This window comes from Podarcis cretensis (genome assembly GCF_951804945.1).
Source record: "Podarcis cretensis genome assembly, chromosome: 5".
Lineage (NCBI taxonomy): Eukaryota > Metazoa > Chordata > Lepidosauria > Squamata > Lacertidae > Podarcis > Podarcis cretensis.
This window is the reverse complement of record NC_137174.1, coordinates 50,364,559-50,386,266: the sequence shown is the minus strand read 5'-3', so window position 1 is coordinate 50,386,266 and position 21,708 is coordinate 50,364,559. Positions and strand designations below refer to the sequence as shown.

The following is a 21,708-nucleotide window of genomic DNA, read 5'->3' as shown; positions in this document are numbered from 1 at the left end:
AGCCAAGGTTTTTCTTATATGGTTAAGGTGGAGAGACCTTAACCATGATCCTGTGTTCAGATTACACACACATCCAAACCTTGGCTTTGCTGCTGTCCTGCATTGATTTAAACAGTGCAGGGAGGTCTCCAAGCCAGGGGTGTGTTGATCCCAATCTAGCTACAGTTTGAGAAACAGGTTACTCTCAGTCCATTATTCTGCAGAATAGTTGTAACAGGGTGAGCACATCTGAACAGAGTAGTTTTTATAACTGAGCCAGTACCGTGCTAATGTGAGATAGCACTGTATGCAATGCTGAATTTACTTAATTCTCCTTCTATAGTCAAGGTGGCTGGGACATTGACAGAATTGTTGCAGAACAGGGTGTAAAAGCAATTCTACGAAGAGATCATAATTATTCAGAAATTAGCACCAGTAATGTCAGTGGGCCTGAAGATCTGATTACTAGGCTCTAAGTATTGCCATTTCCCTTGTATAACTTCCTAATATCTTCCGGTGAATTAAAAACTATAATGCAACATATTCCCCCCCCACAATTGAAATCTCACTTAACAAAAAACCAATTATAACATCTCTCTGATAATTATGCAGTACATTTCACAAAAGTATGAAGCCCCAGTTATCAGATTATATTCTAATTATCAGATTATGCAAAATTATGTTCACAGGAAATAAATGTGATATGTTTTGGCTACATAAATGAGTGAAGTTATAGAAAGCTGCCAAGAAGAGAATATTCAGCATAAACCATGTATGTTCAGTCATAATTTCATGAGACAAGATTTAACTGCTAAGATGTGTAGAAAAAAAACTATATTGTGCTTCATTCGCTGTGTTTTTGTGGAATAGCATTAACAATGCAATCTTATGTGTGTATTTGAAAGAAACCCTCAGTGTATTTCTAGCACAGTTTTCACCAGCTCCCATCAGTCCCAATCAAAATTCCAGAGAACTGAGTAACATTCAACAAAGATCACTATATACAAATACTTTTATATTAAGGGACTAACTATACATTACATTACTTGCATATCTTGCAGCAACCAGGATAACTTTTAAGAAATAATAATCCTAGATGTTGGGGGAGGTGATCTTCACTGAGAGTGCACAGTGCAGGGAGGGAATATTTATGCCTTTGCTTGCCAGCCACTATCCCAACAAACATGGTTCCCTGTTATACTATGGGATATGTTCCCACAATATGTAGTGCTGGCCACCGACTTGGATGGCTTTTGAAAGGATTAGACAAATTCATGAATGATAGGGCTATCAATGGCTACTAGCCATGACCGCAATCAGAAGCAGTATACCACTGAATGCCTGTTCTTGGGAATCACATGTGTGGAGAGCACTGTAGGACTCATCTGTTTGTGGGCTTCACTGTGAGAACAGAATGTTGTATTAAATGACCAGCTGGCTTAATCTATCAGGGATCTTATGATGTTGTCATACTACAGTTACCCTTTGTGTCCCATTGGTGTCAGTGGCTCTATTTTCCTAAGGCTAACTGCATGATGGGAGGATTGTCTTGCCAGGATTATGGGCAAGGAAGGAAGGGTTAAACTGAATGAAGGTTGTGCATGTTCAGAATTTCATTCCAAGCCTGATACCTAGTATGGCAATTACAGCCCAACAAATCAGTTTGGGGAGAAGTTGCCTCAAACACAGATGACCCCAAATACCATGTTGAGGAACACAGCCTTTGCACAATGCTGAAGGCAACTATAAAGGGTTGGAATGTATCTCCCCACGAGGATGTCCCCGAGCTTCACTGCCATTGAAGGGATGGCCTTTACGCAGGTAACATTCCCCACAACTGTAATTTAAATAACAAGGAGACCCAGTGCCAGGTCTCCAAGGAAGATCAAAGCATGTACTCTACCACTCAACTCTCACTTTTAGATACCACACAACCACTCTAAGAAGATTACCTGCAAGGAATAAAACTACAATAGGAATATCGTATTAATCATTTATACATTACAACGTCCTCCGAAACACAGCACTGCATTCAGACACCCCAATTTAAGAACCTGGTACAAAATGGTGTAATAATAGGCACTGGTGAAGATAGGAGTGAAGGCCAATCTATTTGCAGTCCTCACTAAAGACCCAGGAGGCTGGGATGGTTTGAGCCAATTTCAGCTATTACTGCACCAGCTGAAATATACAGAATCTCATTGTGTAAAGAAGGAATAAATAGCATTCCAAGTTCTCATTGATTTTAAAGTCAAGATACTAAAATGGGTGACAGTTCATTGTGTTCCAGAAACCAAATAATAGATTGGGAAGCAGGGGAGGGGAGGGAATGTGTGGAGAACAGTCTAAAGGTAATGCAGAGATCTATTATTCAGGTGAGGCAACTGATTAGAACACCTAGGAATAAAAAGTCAGTGGGGAATGAAATAAATGTGATTTATTTCCAGTCTTTGATTATAAATGCACACTGAATATTATAGGCAAAGTGAGAAGACAGGTTAAAAGCAGAATAAAAATATATTTATGTTCAGAACTTTAGCACTGCTAATGCCTTTTATTAAGAGCATATGTTAAACACTTCAGTTAAATGGCTGTGTTTGACTTATTTTCTTACGAACAAGATTTGACTGCTGTAAAGGTTCAGGCATATTGTTGAGGAAGTGGCAAGATACAGCTCCTCTATATGTGCTGTCCTTGCAGGTTGTGATGAAGTAATTCCAACATATGGTGTGAAATGCACGCTTCTGAGTTTTTCATTATTATATTTGAAACACTCACAGGCTCCTTCACATCTTTATCATTTATTATTGTGGAAATAAAACTATGCCCATGTTACTCTTCTTCCCCCTCTTTTCTTTTTTTAATGAAAGACGTTTAATTTCATACCTAGTACTTAAGGCTTTTGACATTTTTTTTTTAAAAAAACAAAACATATCAAAGGTATTATTCTAAGGAAAAATTTATTTTTATGCACATGGCCTGGAGCATGAGATAACTAGGCAAGAAGAACCCATTCATTTTAAAGCAGTTGTATGGAACACTATTGTGCTACTCCAGAGAATGAAGGAGAAAAATTCAGGAAGAATATGGGTGGGTTTTTAATTTTTAATTTCCTCACAGAAGCTTCTTTATTGCGCAGACAAATGCAAGCAATTCTCACCAGTTGTTACTTATCCCTGCCCTGGTGTAACAGAAAGCAGTCCTTCATCCAAGGTGATGAAGTTCTGCATGTATACCGTATTTTTCGCCCTATAGGACGCACCGTCCCATAAGGCGCACCTAGTTTTTTGGGGGGGGAAATAAAGGGGGGGAATTATTTTTCCCCCAGCCCCCAAACAGGCAGCTCTCTGCAAGCCGTGGGAGCCCAGCGCCGGCTCCCGCTGCTTGTGGAGAGGTCCGCAAAGCCTGGACACGCTGAGCTCAGTGCGCGCAGGCTTCAGTATTCAGGCAACTCTCCGCAAGCAGCGGGAGCCCAGCGCTGGGCTCCCGCTGCTTGCGGGGAGGTCCACGAAGCCTGGAGAGCGAGAGGAGTCGGTGCACACCGACGCCTCTCACTCTCCAGGCTTCAGTGAAAGCCTGCATTCGCCCCATAGGACGCACACACATTTCCCCTTCATTTTTGGAGGGGAAAAAGTGCGTCCTGTATGGCGAAAAATACGGTAATTCTCTATTGGCAGTGTCAGGCTGAGTATGGCTTCAGACTCTCATATTTGCTGGGAAAGTGTCTCCTTCATTTCTACTTGCTTGCAATGGGGGACTCAGAGGTACAGAGGGAGGTGCATGTGTTCTATTTTAGATGTTACATTGTGTGAGGATTAGACATAATACTGGGGCAGCATTGATAATCCATATGCTACCATAAATGCACTTTGTCCACACACTCATCACTATTCTTGAGGCTCTCTTCTGTAGTCCAGGATGATCTGAGGACTTTGCATTATAGTTTTGTGAATTACAGAAGCTTTCCATGTCTGGCAAGTAGACCATAACCAGTGGGTCCTGCACCAAAAATGTTGGCAGTCTGGAGTCTTTCTTGAGTATTCCATCCCATCAGCCAGGCCTTCTTCCATTTCACCTCTCATTCCCAACAGTCAGCAGTTCAAGACCACCGAACATGCTCAGTTCTCTTTGTCTTGCTTTGGAGGTTTTGCCCATTTAGGTCCCCCCCCCCAAGGCTTTTTGGAATTTTGTACGTAAATCTTGGGCTTATCCCAAGCATCTTGTTTGTGGGTGGTGCCATTTTGGCTGCATAAGTAATGGCCTTTGGAGAACAGTGTTTCCCATTAATTGGTATACACAAGTGGGGCCAGCAGCAAAATGTTGCAGTGTGATGTGCTGCCGTTCAGGATTCTAGCCTTTCTATTCCATTCTCCTCTTTTACCTGTCCCCTCTAACAGTCAGCCAGTGTTCTGTGGCCAATGCTCAGGCCTCATTGAGCTGCTTTGAAGTTGCCCCACCCTTAAACCTTCTTTTTTACTTCCTCAAGTCTCCTATCTTTCTCTTGGGCATATATGATATCATTCTGGCTACATAAAGACTGCTACATGGATAACTTGAGTTCACTATTAGCTTATGTGATTATTACCTGGCTCTGCCTCATTAGCCAAGCAGTTCTCTGCCCCTGATCTTACTTTTGGGGAGAGATCTCTTCAGATCATGCAGCTACCGTATTTTTTGCTCTATAAGACTCACCTTTTCCCTCCTAAAAAGTAAGGGGAAATGTGTGTGTGTCTTATGGAGTGAATGCAGGCTGCGCAGCTATCCCAGAAGCCAGAACAGCAAGAGGGATTGCTGCTTTCGCTGCACAGCGATCCCTCTTGTTGTTCTGGCTTCTGAGATTCAGAATATTTTTTTTCTTGTTTTCCTCCTCCAAAAACTAGGTGCGTCTTCTAGAGCGAAAAATACAGTAAATCCTAGGCAGACTTGGAGCAAGTCCCACTGAGTTCAAAAGTGCTTACTCCCAAGGAAGCGTACACAGGATTGCAGTGGAGCCTTTGTTCCCAGCATTTAAGAAGGCTGATGAACACACAACCCCTATGTTAAAAACACAGAAAAACAAATATACTTTGTTCATTGCTGCATGCAGGTAAAGCACCACACCTTTTATTGAAACAACATCAAGCTCCCAAGGGAAGTGTTAAAAATAAGGGGGAGGGAATAGAAAAATGTATATGGAAAATGGCGAAGAGATTAGAACAGAGACTGGTGGTTAAGCAGAAGTGCAGCCTGTCTAAATGAGGCATGATTTAGGTATCCCTAGAAGGAGAGATTAATGGGCTAAGAAATGATCTCTCGTAGAGAGGAGAGCAAAATTCACACAAGTTATTGTGTATAATTTTCCCTATGACAAGTGTTGAAGAAAATGAAAGCAGGCAAAATCTTCAGTAAGGAAGCCTTTTCCCAGAACGTAAGAAAGTTTTAAGAGCTGGAGAACCAGATGTCTTGCTAGTGGAGAATGTTCTCTCTGGGTTGAATTGTGTATTCTCAGGGATAGGGACTCTGCAGTTAACAGGAGACATTCCTGTCTTTTACATAACGCTCCCAAGTGTCATGCGGAAATCAGGGCCATTTCACATGATATGAGGAAACAGCACTGCTGGGTATTACACAAAAGGGGGAACACCTGCACCTAGAAAGGGGAAACTTGTGCATTCTTTACTGCTAGTTCCTTGGAACATCCAAAGTGTCTCTCAAATCTCTCAGTAGTTCTGTCTATACATACTGAAACCCGGAAGTATTTCTGATCAGTTTACTACATTTTTACTGCAACATTAATGTGATGATGTCTTGTATCACTCATTCCTGCTCTCAGAAAATATTTAAACATGGCGAACTTAAACCAGTTAAGTATCCCATGCTGCCACACTTTACCTGGCAACAAATCACTCCATGAGGGTGGAGCATCTGTAGACAACCACAATGGCCGGGTGTTTACTTAGCAGCAGTAATGAGTCAGATGCTGCATTAAATACAAATATGCAAATGGCACCAGTCTTACAAGCTGTGTCATCCAATGTGAGTGGTTTGGTATTAGGGTAAAACATTATGTAAGGGTTCCAGGGCAGTGACGTTTTACTTCACACATTTGAGACTGGGGGTGGAATCCTACTGGCGTGCTTGTGCTCATGGAAGAGCTTTTAATCCAGCAGACACTTCCTCTAATGGAAGAGGAAGACAAGTCATTTTTGTAAACTTGCTCTTCCCCTGCAGTCCAGAAACAGCGGGGTGGGGATGTGGCCTGGGGGGGAACAGCTACAGCAGGCAGGAGAAGGAACTGGTAAAAATCCCCTCCCGTCTTCTTCCATGGGCAGATGCGGTCTCTGGATCAAAAGTCCTTCTGTGAGCACAAGGGCACCAATGGGATTCCAAATCTCCATTCTGGCATTAGAAATATCTTATGGATTTCAGCCTCAGTAAGTTTGGGCAAAGCGTGTTCTCCTTCATGGAGAGCACGTGTTGCGGTGGGGTCTAACAAGACATCCCACTGTTGCTGGGCGGGTAAAGATAGTTGGCCACCATTGCGACTGGGCTCCTCTTGTCATTGGGGAGAATTTGATGTTGCCATTTTGTGACTGACAGCCATATATTCCCTGTGCGCAGCGTTTAGCTTCCTCTTTTTGCTGCATGCATCGGATCACCCACCCACCCTCCCTATATTTAGGGTTGTTCGCTTGACCTTGCTATGCCTGTCATGGGGTCGTCTGCCGTTGGGGCAGGGGCCTGGTAGGAATTGTGTCCATTTGGCTGATGCCATTTGGTTTTTGCCTACTGGGTAGCAAATCGTCACAATTTGTAAGGTTGCAGTTAAGCATTGGTTTTAAGAATTGGTTGGTGGAGGGGCATGAATTGGCTGTGTCTGCCCCTCCAATGCTGCTGCTGCAAGGGTATTCTGTTAAAGGAATCCAGGGACTCACCATGCTTTGTTCCGAACCCCTGTCAAGGGGCTAGGGCCACGCAAGAGCCCCTGGGAGCATTTGGGGAGAGGTGAGGGCATGGTACCCAGCTCCATCTTTCTCCCCAAAATGTTTTCCCTTTCTGACTGTCATGGGCGTGTGAATGTCTGTCTGTCCCCATGGGGGGGTCAGATAGTCGCAACCAATGCCTAAGCAACCACTCACATTTTTTTGTATTTTAATAAAGTTGTGGCCAAAATTATACCAAAAATCTTAAACAAAAATTCTGTGTGAATTGTGTTTTATTGGGGTGGCTTGGGAACCTTGACACACAAATGAGTAATCGAAGAAGGCATTCTCACAGAAGTCCACAGAATGAATGGAATCTAAGAAGATGGGACCATAGCTGTAAAAAAGATGAGGGAATTTTTTTCTTTTAAGAATGGTGAAATCTAAGGGTGCTTGTAAGCACTAAGGAAGAGGACAGAGAAAATTAAGAGACAGGAAAAGAATGAAACAACTGCAAGGACTGGATTAAAGAACAACCCTGAGATCTATGGATAAAGAGTGGTAAACAAATTTAATAAATAATAATAATAATGAAGTGCAGCAAGTTATTTGTGAATGACCTCCACGTGTACTGGCACGATACATTCCTCCAAATTTACCCCTCATTGAAATAATGCAGCAATGAGGTAATGATTATTTAAACAAAAAGAGTTAGAACCCACTGCAGGGAAATTGCATAAAGTATGGCAATGCAGTGTGGCCGTACTGCCAATAAATTTAGCTAACTGGATAACAGGCACTTTGAAAGTGGAATAGTGGTATTGGAAGCGAACATACTGTGGACTTTCTAACTCTGTGCCTTTGTGTACATCATACTATGGCCTTCCTTGTATTATTGCAAACTCAGCTCTATGCAATCTTCATGACCTCCAGTTCCGGAAGCCAATTTTAGTGAACCAAGATCTAGGTAGGTAAAGGCATATATCCAATGTTGCATGAGACTTGGACACTTAAGACCTAATTGAAACAGGATGACAGAGGAAAACCAGAGGACGAGTGTTTGATTCTTTATATTAAAGGAATACATCATTCCCAAGAAAAGTTTCACATTTTATTTTTCTATGAAACGCACTTCTGTCAGTTCTGGAGTAATTATCATCATATATCTCAAAGATAGACATTTCAACCTGATAATATTCTCAATACCAGTTTTAAAGAATCATTAGGTCTATTTCATCCAGAGAAGAAAACAATGCAAATATCTCATCAGTTGGCTACATATAGCCCATGTCTTGTACCTTGAATACATTATATGAAGGTCAGTGCTACTGAAATTAAGGATGAGTGGATTTCACCTATTCTTTTCCTTTCAGTGTTCCCTGGGCTCACTCTGTCTTGTAAATCATTTAAAAAAAAAAAAAAAGGTTCACTACCTAGAAACAAAGCCATGTATTTCAGAACTTCAAACTCCATGGAGAAATTTGGCTGAAGAGAATTTTGGAAACAGCCCTAATTGAAATGAAGGGGGAAATATCTTGAATAGAATTAAAGAGTTAGGAAAAGTAGAGGTACTGTGAGTTACATGTCAGAGAAGCTGTACATTTAGGTCTATGTAAGCAAGAGGCTATATCTAGCCTCTTTGGGAAGTATGGTCAACAATGTCTTTGCACGTTAGCCTGGCCAGCTCAGTCTTTGTCTTTTTCATCTGGACAAGTTCAACCATTCTATGATTATCAGACCTGATGTGGTGACAAACTAAGAAATGCTGGACTGCAGAGTAGTGACCCTTGCATCAGCACAATGTCACAAAACATGATGTTACAGCAGAGGCATTTATTTATTCATCTGTAAGCTCTTTATGCAGCCACACTGGTGTCTTTAGATGCCTCCCACTTTTCTTTCTTGTTGGAATAGTCTGCATATTTCACCTTTAAGAAACTCCCATCCATCTTGGACTCCCTTCTCTCTGAGTATGGGATTTCACTCAGTTAATTCCTTCAGCTTTTCAAAAACCAGAGCTGATGTCTGCCTACATTAAGCTTTCCCTTGCCTGCATATAAGGAAACCCAAGAGGTCATGATAACTTCCTCCCAAGGTATCCAGTAATTCCACTATCAGTTCCTCCCTGTTGATGAGGTCCAGGTCCAAGAAAGATGACCTCCTTGTTACTACTTCTACCTTCTGGGAAATGAAATTGTTGGCGAGGCAGTTGAGGAATTTCTTAGACCCTACATTCTTGGCAGAATTTAAGTTTCAACAGATAACGGGATATTTTTCTTTTTTTGACTTTGAAAATGGGTTATTAAAATCCTCTAGAAATCTCATTTGCAAAAATCCAAAAGGTTCTAGTAAAATTAAATTTGGTCTGAACAGGACTGTTATAAATGTGAATGTTTTTCATGCACTTATTTCCCTGGAGCCATTTCCTTCGCTTGGTTTTTTTTATTTTTTTAAAAAAGTACTTTATGTTTGTGAGGAACTCTTATGAACTCAGTTTCCTGTAGCAAATTATACTCATTATTTACATTGCTCAAAGTATGCTAGAGGGCTTGCAATTAAGAAGAGAGAGGAAAGAATCCAGTTTTGTCCCCATTAAAATATAGACAAGCATGTTCCCATCTGAATTAATGTGTCATATTTCCTTATTCCAATGGACTCGCCCCTGATGTACGCTAATGGAAGATTAAAGAGGGGGAGGAGATAACTTTCGAAACTTCACTGCATGTCTTTTGAAAGACTTAACAGTATCTTAGATGATAAGGAGCAGTAATTTTATTTCTCCCAGTTATATCGTAAAATTAAATTCTGACATTGGACTGGATGGTAATCCTATGGTTCCCTTCTCCCAGACCCACTGTATTCCCACCTTGTGGCTGCTTTTCGTAAGCTTACTGCATGCTTATTTTTAAGAATGGCCTAAGTTTATTGTGGTAATGGTATCCAGGTCCAGCCTTTCTCACATGCAGTGTCTCACTGTGCTGAATGACATTCCTGTCACTGGTTTGTGTCTGGGAGGAGGGGGGGGGGGGAGAGGTGTGGCAGCAGCCAATCTGCATGGTGACCTAATGTGCATAGCTGCCGCTCTGCAGAAAGGAACAGCCACATAGCTACAAATTCATTCCTCTTCCCATGTGGTAGCTGTTTTATGTGTAGTAGTAGGACCCAGAAGCAAGGAGTAAAGGAGGGTGCCATTAAGAGTACTCTTAACTTGACAAAAGGCCTTATAAAGCTGTGGCACTTGTCTCTGTATAGAACCTGGTATGAACTAATATGACCTAATGTTGCCATATAATATTATTCCCATGCTTAGCTATTCTTCATTATTCCCACAGGAGGAGATCTTGTAGTAAAATAGTGAAGGCAAACTGAGGTTTAATGGCAAATCCTGCTTCTCCTTTGTGTAGGAATGATATGCAAAGTACTCCCTGAGAATAGCAACTATAACAGTAAAATATCCATGCTCTTTAGAAGTGCTCAGTAGCTTTTGGCAAAATGCTATTTTTATAAGTCATTACATTAGTTTCTAGGAAGTTCACATTCGTTTTCAAATGAACAATTATTAAACTATAAAACAAAACGGCATGATTCTTAAAGGCGTAATCTCAGGTTTTACAGTTAACTATAAAATGGTGTATTATAATACAAGAAAGATGCTCAGGCTACTAGAATCTTTCTTTTTTAAAGAATGGTAAAATCTTTATTATTGATGAAATAATTCTACTGTTTTGTAATCCAATAATACACATATACACACTGTATTTGGACAAATGAACAGGACACTCAAAAGATCCAAAATGTAGATATATACTTGATATATGCAAAAGAGGGGAACTAGATTTATGTTATGACTGAAGTGCTAAGTTACAATTCATTGAGATTATAATTGTTTCCTTGGGTTTATAATAAAAGTAAAATATAGAAAATGTCTCCATAAGGCATTCTAAACTGCTGATGAGTGTGCTACCATTGTGCATTTGGTTTAGACCCAATGAAGTAATAGCAATATATAAAATAAGGTATATATTTTTAAAAACTAGTAATGAATTTGTTGGCCTCACAAAGCCAGATTTATCCCTGATGTCCATATGATAATGGGTTTTTCTAAAAGTAGCTCAAAAGAATGACTCAAAGACAATTTACGCTTTGGGATGAAAGTTCCATGTGCTGCCTTGGTTTAGATTTTCACAGAATTGCCCTCTCGCATATTGTTTGGGGATCTCTGTGTCACAAAAAAAGCTGCTGTAACAATTAATATAACTAGGTTTCAAAAGCACTAGACTAAGGAATAAGGAATGGCTATATAGTTTTGGCTGTTAAAGGATGTTTTGCAGGGTCAAAGAGAAGAGAACTATAGGGACTTTTGGCTTCTCTGGAATAGGATAGGATAGGTTGACAAAGTATAATGCATGCACACAGAAATTCTAGTCCCCGTATATCAGTTCCGTTCTTATTTCCCCAACTAGTACACACTCAAAACTGATTCCTCCAGTTGTGTATTTGAAAACCTCCAGGCTAGACCAATGATTTCAGTCCCTATCACTGACATATGGAACATAGGTCAATGCCTTTTACCAGTCCAGACTCTTTGTCAATCTAATTCATTACTCCCTACTTTGACTGGCATTGGCTTCCTTAGGCAGAGGTCATTTCACCACCCTCCCCCTGGTCCCTTTAAATGGAGATTCCAGGGACTGAAATTGGGATCTCCTGGATAGTTTGAAACAAAGAAGTTTAGGTTCTGAATTTAATGAACCCTGAACTGCTTCCATTTGATCACTGGGTGACAACCCACCATGTACTCCAAGAGATGCTGCAGAGTTGATGGAGGAGCGCCACAAGCAGCAAATGGAGCAGGCAGAGAAGCAACCAAAGACTGGAGCAGCTTCTGCGATCATACCAATCGCTGAGACAGCTGTTCAATAGACAAACCAACCAAAACAGAGTGGGTGAGCAGTAAGAAGCCTCTTTAGAGAACAAAGTGAGAGTCCATGTGGAAGTAACCTAGAAGCCCAGCTGCCAGGCATCCAGATGGGGAGAGCAGTCAAAGAGCTGAGGGGCTGCTGATTGATTTTTCTACTCCCGAGGAACATGTCATGGGAAGGAAGGTGTAGGAGGAGAAGGGCTGGCTGGCAAAGCTGCTTCAGTTTGGTTCCCCCACTTCCTGGGAGCCTGCTGTACAGAAGGAGAAAATGGAGGTACCTGAGAGTGTGCAATAAGTATTGCTCATTATAAATGAGCTTTCTGCCCCTTGGAAGCCTACTGGGGAAAAAGGGGGGAAGGAGGAACCAAAATCAGAAAAGGGGGAGCAGACAGCTCCAGCCGAAGTGGAAACTATTAAGCAAGATAGTTTAGGCATATGGACTCAGGCAAAAAACTTAACTGTGTACAGCAGATAGCCATTTATTAACAGGGAATGGAAACCTCTGTTGTTGCTCTGTGACTACAGTGGTGCCTCGCAAGACGAAATTAATTCGTTCCACGAGTTGCTTCGTCTTGCGATTCTTTCGTCTTGCGGAGCGCGGATTCCCCGGGTATTAATGGCTTTAAGAAAAGGGAAGCAAACTCGCAAGACGTTTTCGTCTTGCAAAGCAAGCCCATAGGGAAATTCGTCTTGCGAAGCACCTCGAAAAACAGAAAACCCTTTCGTCTAGCGAGTTTTTCGTCTTGCGAGGCATTCGTCTTGCGGGGCACCACTATATATATATACTCTTTCCCCCTGCATTTGATACTTGCCCCATTCATCAAGAGACAGACCACTGCTAGGATCCAGAAAACTGTAGAATGTAACCTGCTTACAGAGAGTAAATTCATACAGAGCTTTTTGCCAAATATCTGCATATAACAGAAATATAAAAAATGCATATTTACAATATATCATGAGCCCCATTTTCTACTCCTGGAAATAGTGCCACAATAAACCGAGGTGGGGTGGTACTGGTAATACTTCCATTCTTGTCTGAAAGTGAGATTGCAGAATAGTAGAAAATATTGACCATTCTTTGTGACTCCCTGGCAAAATCTCTGAATACACCCTGATTATCTCTCACCAAGACAATGGCACTATTCTCTTCTCTGGTGTCCTGCTGCCAGTCAGAATTGTGTCAGAACAGCAGTGTCAGAGTAGTGTGCCTTTAAGCTCCTTTCTAAAATGCTCTAGAGCAGAGTACAGTGGTACCTCTGGATACGAATGGGATCCGTTCCAGAGCCCCGTTTGCATCCAGAAGCAAACGTAACTAGCGATGGCACGTCTGCGCGCGCACGCGTCACTTTTCGCCGCTTCTGTGCATGCGCGTGACGTCATTTTGAGCGCCTGCACAAGCGGCAAAACCCGGAAGTAACATGCAGCGCAACACGTAACGTGCAGCGCAACTCGAACGTGCTCAACCCGAAGCGCATTCAACCCGAGGTATGACTGTAGTGGATTACAAGGCCAGACAACACAGCACCCATCCAATGTGTGTGCAGGTGTTCTGGTGTGCATGCATTTCACATACAAATCATTCCTTTGAAAAGTGCTTGGAAGATATATTATTCTTCTATAATAAAATGATGGTAAGTATTTGATTGATTTGTATAAAATGTCATAGAAATTGCCAAGTACTAACCTCCTGAGGTAGTAAAGTACAGAGCATTAGGTAGCCTGCCAAACTGCCATGTCAGAATTAATTGCACATCATATTATCAGCAAGAATGATACAGGCTAAGCCACTGTTGATGCATTCTTTTTTCAGGCTTATTGTAAGTGGTCTTAAAAATGCCCCAGAGCAATAAAAGATTTCACTAATTTCCATGATCCCTGCTCTTGTATGTGGAAAAGCTACAGATAGTTAAACATAATGTGGCCTTGTGCAGACAGGATGTTTAACTATGGTTAGTGATTAACAGGTTTGTTACTTAACCCTGGTTAAGAACTACCCCCCTCTCCCAAGCAAGTCTACAGTAAAACCATGGTTTAACCTAGGAGACATCAGAAGGAATGCTTATCACCTTGCACCCATTATGGTTTTATCAGGGCAGATTGAATACTTAACTAACCAAAACTTGAAAATTTGCTTCAAACCATGGAATCAAACCATGGAATCATACTTTGGTTTGTAGCCAAACTAAGGTGTTTGGACATAACACTTAAGAAACCATTGTTACGTGTTGTGGGCTGGATCCAGGTTAAGTTAGTTGCACTTAGGTTCCACTGAAATCAATGGGATAAGGTAGTCATTACTTAATTTAAATACCGCTGATTTCAATGGGAACTCAATTCAACTAACTCTCTGGATACAACTCATGGTCTTCATAGGGCTTACATGGCACATCTTTGAAGTCATTATTCAGATGCTTGTTAGAAATGTTAGGCCTTGAAATCAATTGTTGCTTCACTAATATCATTTCCAAATGAGATTTCATTTAATAGTAGTATTCTGTTACATAGTGGAATACTCTACTCTTCTCGTAATGTTTTTAAAATCTCTTTGCAATTTGAAATAATGAAATGTTGAATTGAACTGGAAGCTTTATAAACTTATTTAGGCTGTGGCTCTGTCAGCAACAGAGAGACCTTCCAGTAGGGCCTTTATTAGCGCCTCAGTGCTGCATTGGCACTGTCCAAGCTGCAACAATCCATGGGAAATGTAGTTCTCATGGATTCTGCTATCCATTTCACATTGATCCATATGCCTAAGATGCTGCTGCAGGATCAAAGGGAAGCCTATTGCAAGAGTTCCCATTATAAGACCTTGCTGCTGCCAAGGTTGAGGGAACCAGCAGACTTGCATCCATAGATTTGAAGGTGTATACACAACATTCCCCATGAAGGGGCCGGGCACCCACATTTTTTTGTGCTGGGGCCATGCATGCCGTGGGGGTGTGTGCGTGTGATGTCAGCATGCATGTTGACATACGTGTGTGATGTCAGCATGCTGTGGGGCATGCTGACATCAGGCGCACGAACGCCCACAGCATGCACAGCCCCAGGCACCCACAGTCCTGGGACCAAGCAGTTTTCTGCTTGTCTCATGCTTTCTAGGAATGGATTCAGGGTGTTTTCTGTTTGCTCCACATCTTTCCCCAGGAAAAGCTGCTGTTTAGCACCGAATCGAAGCAAACATCCATCTGCAGGAAACCCAATTGACGTTTGCTCCGATCCAGCGCTAAAGAACAAGTTTTCCTGAGGGAATGCAGTAGGACAAGCGGAAGTCTAGATGAGCCCTCAGGCTCAGTGGCCTTGTCTGCCTGGAAAGTGTTCTGGCAGCCACAACATGCAGGAGACATGCAGGGAAAAGTTGAGCTGAGGTTGCATTCATGGGTTTTTGCAGTCACAATCCGTGTGAGACACAGCAGCTGAATCCTTCCTATAGTCCCCTTTTCTCTACCACAGCACACACGGTACATATCTGAACGGATAAAACCTTTGCCTGAGAGTATTCTAACTGCAGTTCTATGATACTGCAGAACGCTACTGGGAAACATACAATGCATTAGTTGTATATTGCAATTAACAAATGTGTGCATAATACCTATGTGCTCTCAGGCCTGACATGGCTGTTCAGTGCAGAGTGCAAATAAGTGTGGATGATCTTTTTACTTCCTTAGAAGAACAGGCTCTAAAAGGGGAGTGCAGGGGAAGGATTAGTCTTCAAGACAAGGGCTTAAGCACCACTCACAGCATGCAGGGAAGCACTTAGCTCTGGGTTCCCTTCATGAGCCTCAGTGAAAATTGCAGGTGTTCAGCGCCATGCCTAGTGTTTGGAGATCATAAGCAGCTATATTAAAGCTGAGTGTTTATTAGTATTGTTATTAGCAAGCGGCATGCAGGATTTAGTCAGAAGTTGGGCTTAAAAGCTTCAATGCGGCACTCAGAGGTTCAGGCCACAGCAGGCGTGGAAGCTTCATGGATTTGTAATTGGTTAGTGGGTGAACATAAATAGGAAACGCAGCAAGGGACGTAGGTGTTTTGTTGAAGAGGGAACACGGGGACAAATCTTCTAAAGGCTGCAAGAAAAAGCAGCGTGATTTGTATCCACTGGCGGTGCTTTACTTGCTAAGATCAAGGGAGAACAGAGTAGCTCAAAAGAGTTGCCTGTAACTGGTCCCTGTCACTGTCTGTGTGGGCTTCAATGCTGATAGTGTGTGGGCCGGAAATAGGGAGGAGAGGTAAGGGATTAGAATCACTTAAAAGCCCCTAGAGCACAGGTGAATAACCTGTGGACTCCCATCATTCCTAACCATTCTGGCTGGGGCTGAGGGGAGTTGGAGTGCAGGTCACAGGCTCCCCATGTCTATACTGTCTTGGCCTCTGAGGGCAGGCAGAAGGGCAAGGTGGTGACATTAGGATTGCGCAGACACATCTGTGGGTCTGCAGATTGACTGCCAGTGCATCTGCACAGCCCCAAAGTTGCTCCTCCCACAACTTCCTAGTGATGCTGCTGCTGGGAGGCTATTGTTGTGGCCCTATCACGGTTATTTCCCTGTTTCCCTTGCTTCATGGTATAAAGGTAAAGGTAAAGGTACCCCTGCCCGTACGGGCCAGTCTTGACAGACTCTGGGGTTGTGCGCCCATCTCACTTAAGAGGCCAGGGGCCAGCGCTGTCCGGAGACACTTCCGGGTCACGTGGCCAGCGTGACATCGCTGCTCTGGCCAGAGCCAGAGCCAGAGCCAGAGCCAGAGCCGCACACGGAAACGCCGTTTACCTTCCCGCTGGTAAGCGGTCCCTATTTATCTACTTGCACCCAGAGGTGCTTTCGAACTGCTAGGTTGGCAGGCGCTGGGACCGAGCAGCGGGAGCGCACCCCGCCGCAGGGATTCGAACCGCCGACCTTTCGATCGGCAAGCCCTAGGCGCTGAGGCTTTAACCCACAACGCCACCTGCGTCCCGCTTCATGGTATACCAGTATTCTTTTAATTTAGCCTTCTAACTTTGAGGCCTTTTTAAACAATACCCTACCTGCATGAAAGCTGTTTTTTCATTGGCATCTCCTGATAAGCTGGGGTAATGTTTAAATGATCCAGCTATAAAGGGAAAGGATGGTTCTGTGGAAAGGAGCAACCTTAGGCCCCTACCCACATCACTGATAATTTATTTTTGAGCTTTTGTTCTCTAGATGCTCACAAGTAAGTAGCTTTGGAACAGCTAGGGTGGTGTTTAAAGGGGACTTTGGTACCCTGCACGCATGCCCTGTAAGAGGAACAAAGTTTTCCAGTTCCTCAGGAAAATCCTTTGTTTTCATGGCTTATTCCTGACCAAGAGTGGCTCTGGAAAGAGTGTCCCTACCATATACTATGAGGGAGAAAGGGGCACACAGCCTTATACTGGGCCAGACAATTGGTTCATCCAGCTCAGCTCTCCAGGGTTTTCATACAGGGGACATTTCCATCCCTACCTGAATACGGCAGGGATTGAACCCAGGACATTCTGAATGCAAAGATTCTCTACCACTGAGCTTTGGCCCTTTCCCAAAGGGGGAAGGGCAAGGTGGTGACATTGGGATTGCGCAGACACATCTGTGGGTCTGCAGATTGACTGCCAGTGCATCTGCACAGCCCCAAAGTTGCTCCTCCCACAACTTCCTAGCGATGCTGCTGCTGGGAGGCTATTGTTGTGGCTCTGCCAGAGCAGGCAAGCTGCTGCTCCTCCTGATGTTGCTACCATTCTGAAAGGGTTTGTCTCTTTGCAGGAAAAGATGCACCATGAATGCAGAACGGAGATTGCCATTTTATAATAAATTATATTTAAAACATTTAGAAAATTGGCTAAATGCTTATTACTAGAGAAGATTTACACTTATCCCCTGAATTTCCAGCATTATCTGACATAATGTGGTCTACAGGCTGACACTTGCTCATTACAGAAATCTTGTTGCTGCTCTCCCCTTAAAAATGCAATGCATTTCTTTTAAACATGGCAGCAGGCCCATTTCACCTACAGAAGTCTCCTCCTCACAAACATTCCATATTCAGGATGAATCCTCACAGTAATAAAAATTAACCATCTTTTACATTGTCATCGTTTGTGGTCTAGGGTAGACTCGATGGCACTGGTGCTTCCAAGGGCAGCCTGACCAGATATATCCATGGCAGAGAAAATCTTTATTTACTGTATTTTTCAGTGTATAAGACAAGGTTTTTTGCTTTAAAAAAAATAGTAAAAAATTGGGGTTCGTATTGTACACGGAACATGGGCATCTGGAGGAATTTTTAAAATATTTAAGCATATGTCAAAATTTTGGCTTGGCTGGGCTGAGGCGGCCCCTCCTGCTGCCGTCCCCCTTTCTCCCCACCCCCCGGGCTGTATGCTGGTGACTGGCTCACCTCCTGAAGCCCCTGCTGGCTCCACCACCGAATCGAGAGCAGCTGCCACAGCTGCTGCTGAGAGCTGCCTCAGCTACCTCTCCTTGCCCTTCTTTCCTTTTTTTGTCTTCCCCTCTCAAACTCCCACCCTGCCCCCAGCCCACTCACCACCTTCCTCAGCTCAGTTTGCTCAACTGCATGGCCTGATGCAGAGTGGCTGCTGCCTTCCCCCGGCTCTTCCTTGGCATCCTGCTTGGGAGCCTGCTTCTCCGCAGCAGCAGCAGCTGCCACCAAGGGGGAGCATGCGGTGCCCCAGTCGCTGCCTTTGCTTCTGCACCACAGTGCACTGCATGCACCTCATGCTGGAAACTTTGAGGGCGATCGCCCCCAAAAAGATAAACAATTTGCCGCCGCCAATCATCCAGATTTTCACTTCTATTTTAGGGTTTCATTTTCTTAATTTTGGGTTAAAAAAAATAGGGGGCGTCTTATACGTGGAAAAATACGGTATATATTTGTACATTATAGTGCAGATGGTATATAGGGTGCAAGAGGATAGGTCTTTGCCTCCAAGGAGCTTACAATCTAAAATATGGCACAAGTAAGTTTTAAAGAGGCAACTGCAAGGTAAGATATGTAATATCACACAGGTGGTATTGAGTGCAGTTCCAACGATACAGAGAAAAGGCAGAGTTGTTTGAGAGAGCAGGAGACCTTTCACCAGAGGTGGCGGAGGAGCTGAAGGTCATGGACAGGGATGCAGAGAGATATAAGAGGAGAGAGATAAGAGAGGCCGGGCCAAGGCGGACTTAGGGGGCAGAAGCACAAAAAGCTGATGCTGTATCCCGGAGTAGCAGGAAGTCAGTACAGGAGTTTAAGAGAATTTCACATGTTTAGAAAGAAGGGGCAGCTGTGGCGGTGGAGTATTTCAACTGTGCTGGTGAGATTATGAGAGTAGGCAAAACTTCAGTGCTTGTGCTCGGTTTGTAATGAGTCTGGAATGGTTTTTATGTTAAATGTTTGCATATAGTGTGTAGTTAGGCCCACAGATTTTTAAACATTTTATTCAGGGGCGGCCTGACTTCAGTACTGCACAATCTACTCTCCCCATTATTATTTTTTACTAGACTTGTCATGGTTCACTGAAGAAGTTGCCATATACCCAGATAAACCCTCAGTCCCTCTAGCTGTAGTATCCACACTGACTGGCAGCAGCTCTCCAAGGTTTCAGGCAGGGAACATTCCCAGCTCTACCTGGTGATTGAACCATGGACCTTCCATATGTCAAGAAGATGCCCATCCACTGAGCTGTGGCACTTCCACTTGAGCTATGGCCCTCCCCAATAATTAATCTGTTTCAAGTAATCTTGAGCATACATACTTGCTTAAAAACACAAAACGTCTAGTTGGACCAGGTCAAGGCCCACCTCTCTTAGCAAGAATCTGGTCAACCAGAAGTCACCAGCCATTTACCAATGACCCATTAAGACAACCTACTTTCTTCCCATACCTGGTTTTTATACAGGCAGGGAACACTGATAAAATAAAAAAAACCATCCAAACCTGTTGCAGTTCAAGGAAGAGTACCACAGTCTAATCCTCCGTTTTTATATCAGTTCAGCCTATGATTGATTCAAGGGTTTTTGAAATTATGAGTGACTGGTTTAATACAATATGTGCCGATATCACACCAACAATATTTTGGAGGTAGCAGGGGACAGATAAGACTGTCTGATTACTCTGCATGTGCATCAAAGCATCCTTCCTTTGACACACAATTCTTTCTCCCTTCTTTGCACTTCACCCAAAGACTTCTTTGCCTGAGGAGTTCCTTACCTTAAGATTGGCACATGCTGGTAAGTCATTGTTGGTGGGTATTTCATTGTTGGTGTTCTCGGGTCCCATTATCTTAGATCTGTAAGATGTTGTAGTTAAAGCTGTGGTTGTCTGGACAGGTAGTAAGGGCTGCCACACATTCACGTCTGTACCATTGCCAAAGGCCTGAATTGCATTTTCTGCAGAAAAAAATCACAGAGCCAATTCTGTTTATGAAGAAATAGTTTAAAATGGACAACACTACCTCAACAACTTCCTGAAGGAAAACACCCCTACAATGTTAAGTTTGTGGGTCACAGATTTATTTTCATCTGACAAAGGAATGCAATGCTTTTAATAATAATAGAATGGTTTAAACTCAGACTTACAGGTTGCCTTTTTAACATGCCAGCACAGAGCCACATCAGCAGTGGGATTGCTCAGGGCACAAAGGCACCGAGTGTGGAATTTACACAAAATATTTGTACATTTGTAGGCAGTTGAAAACCCAATTTATGCTACAATCCTCAGAGTTCCCAGGAAACACTGGTTGTTAAACCACTATAGGAATTGTAGTTCTGTGAGGGAAATATAAGGCTCAGCGCTCTTAACAAAATACAGCTCCCAGAATTCTGTGGTGGAAGCCATGAGTGCTTAAAGTGGTAAGATGCTGCTTTAAATATACAGGGTAGATGAGGCCTAAGGAAAATCTAGAGAACCCACATTTAGGTAGTCTATAAATAATTGAGCTCACCATTCCAGGATATACTATCAATGTAATATGTTTGATAAGCCAAATGGTAATAGCAAGGAACTGACTGGTTTATTTATAATAATGGTTTTTTTATACAACAAAAGGTATTTTAAAGATTTTTCTTTTCTTTCCCCCTTTCTAGTCTTCAAACAAAATATACATAAATAGGTGGGAGAAGCACACTCACACTAGAAGTTGAATATGGAAAAAGCTGAAAGGCTTATTGTAGGTTTTCATGGGATTAAATACTCTGTTTATGGTAAGAGTAAATTGGCTGAGTTTTTTAAAAAAACAAACAAACATACAAATGAATAGAAAAACAGTTTTTAATCAGGTCTTTGGGGACTCAGCATGGATTTAGGGATTTCTTATTTCAAACACATTGTATATGAAATAAACCATTTCACTGGGGACGTGAGCAAGGAGTTATTAATACATTCCTTCAATAGCATCCACAACTTACTATAAATTATTTCACTTTTACTTCTTATCTTAGAAAGATGCATTTAATTTTAACTTTTAAAAAAAACTTCTAATAAATGTGTGAAATGATTTATAGACTTCAGAAATGCGCAGGCTGATGTGACGAGAAGTGAGGAAAATCTGTATGGATTTTCATGCCTTGCAGCACATTATAGAAAACTAAAAAATGATCCCAGAGAACTGACAGATAGTTACCCTGAATGAAATAAACCGACATATCATTGTTAAAAACACCATCACCCACATTCATGGAGCTAAAGACTATTATGTGCAAACCATTTAGTGCACATTTAGAAGATCCAGTGGTACAGTCCTCTTGGGGCTGTAACTCTTCTGAATAAAGACAGGGGGAAATGTAGGTTTTAATGAACCCCTGAATAAAATGAGACTACCTGCACACAGAAAAATAGCATGTATATGTGCACATAGAAAGCTACCGTGCATGTCAATGAGAGCATTAACCTACAATCATTCTTGTCAGTAGCTTTTGATAG

The 21,708-nt window shown here is 42.5% G+C and overlaps 1 protein-coding gene across 1 annotated transcript in view; it reads right to left on the bottom strand.

Moving 5' to 3' along the window:
* GFRA1 (GDNF family receptor alpha 1) overlaps positions 1 to 21,708 on the bottom strand; it is a 221,032-nt gene that overhangs the window by 14,547 nt on the left and 184,777 nt on the right. The window contains exon 7 of the mRNA XM_079976727.1: positions 19,999 to 20,177. Coding sequence (XP_079832853.1) covers positions 19,999 to 20,177 — 179 coding nt within the window. The remainder of the gene's footprint in view (positions 1 to 19,998; positions 20,178 to 21,708) is intronic.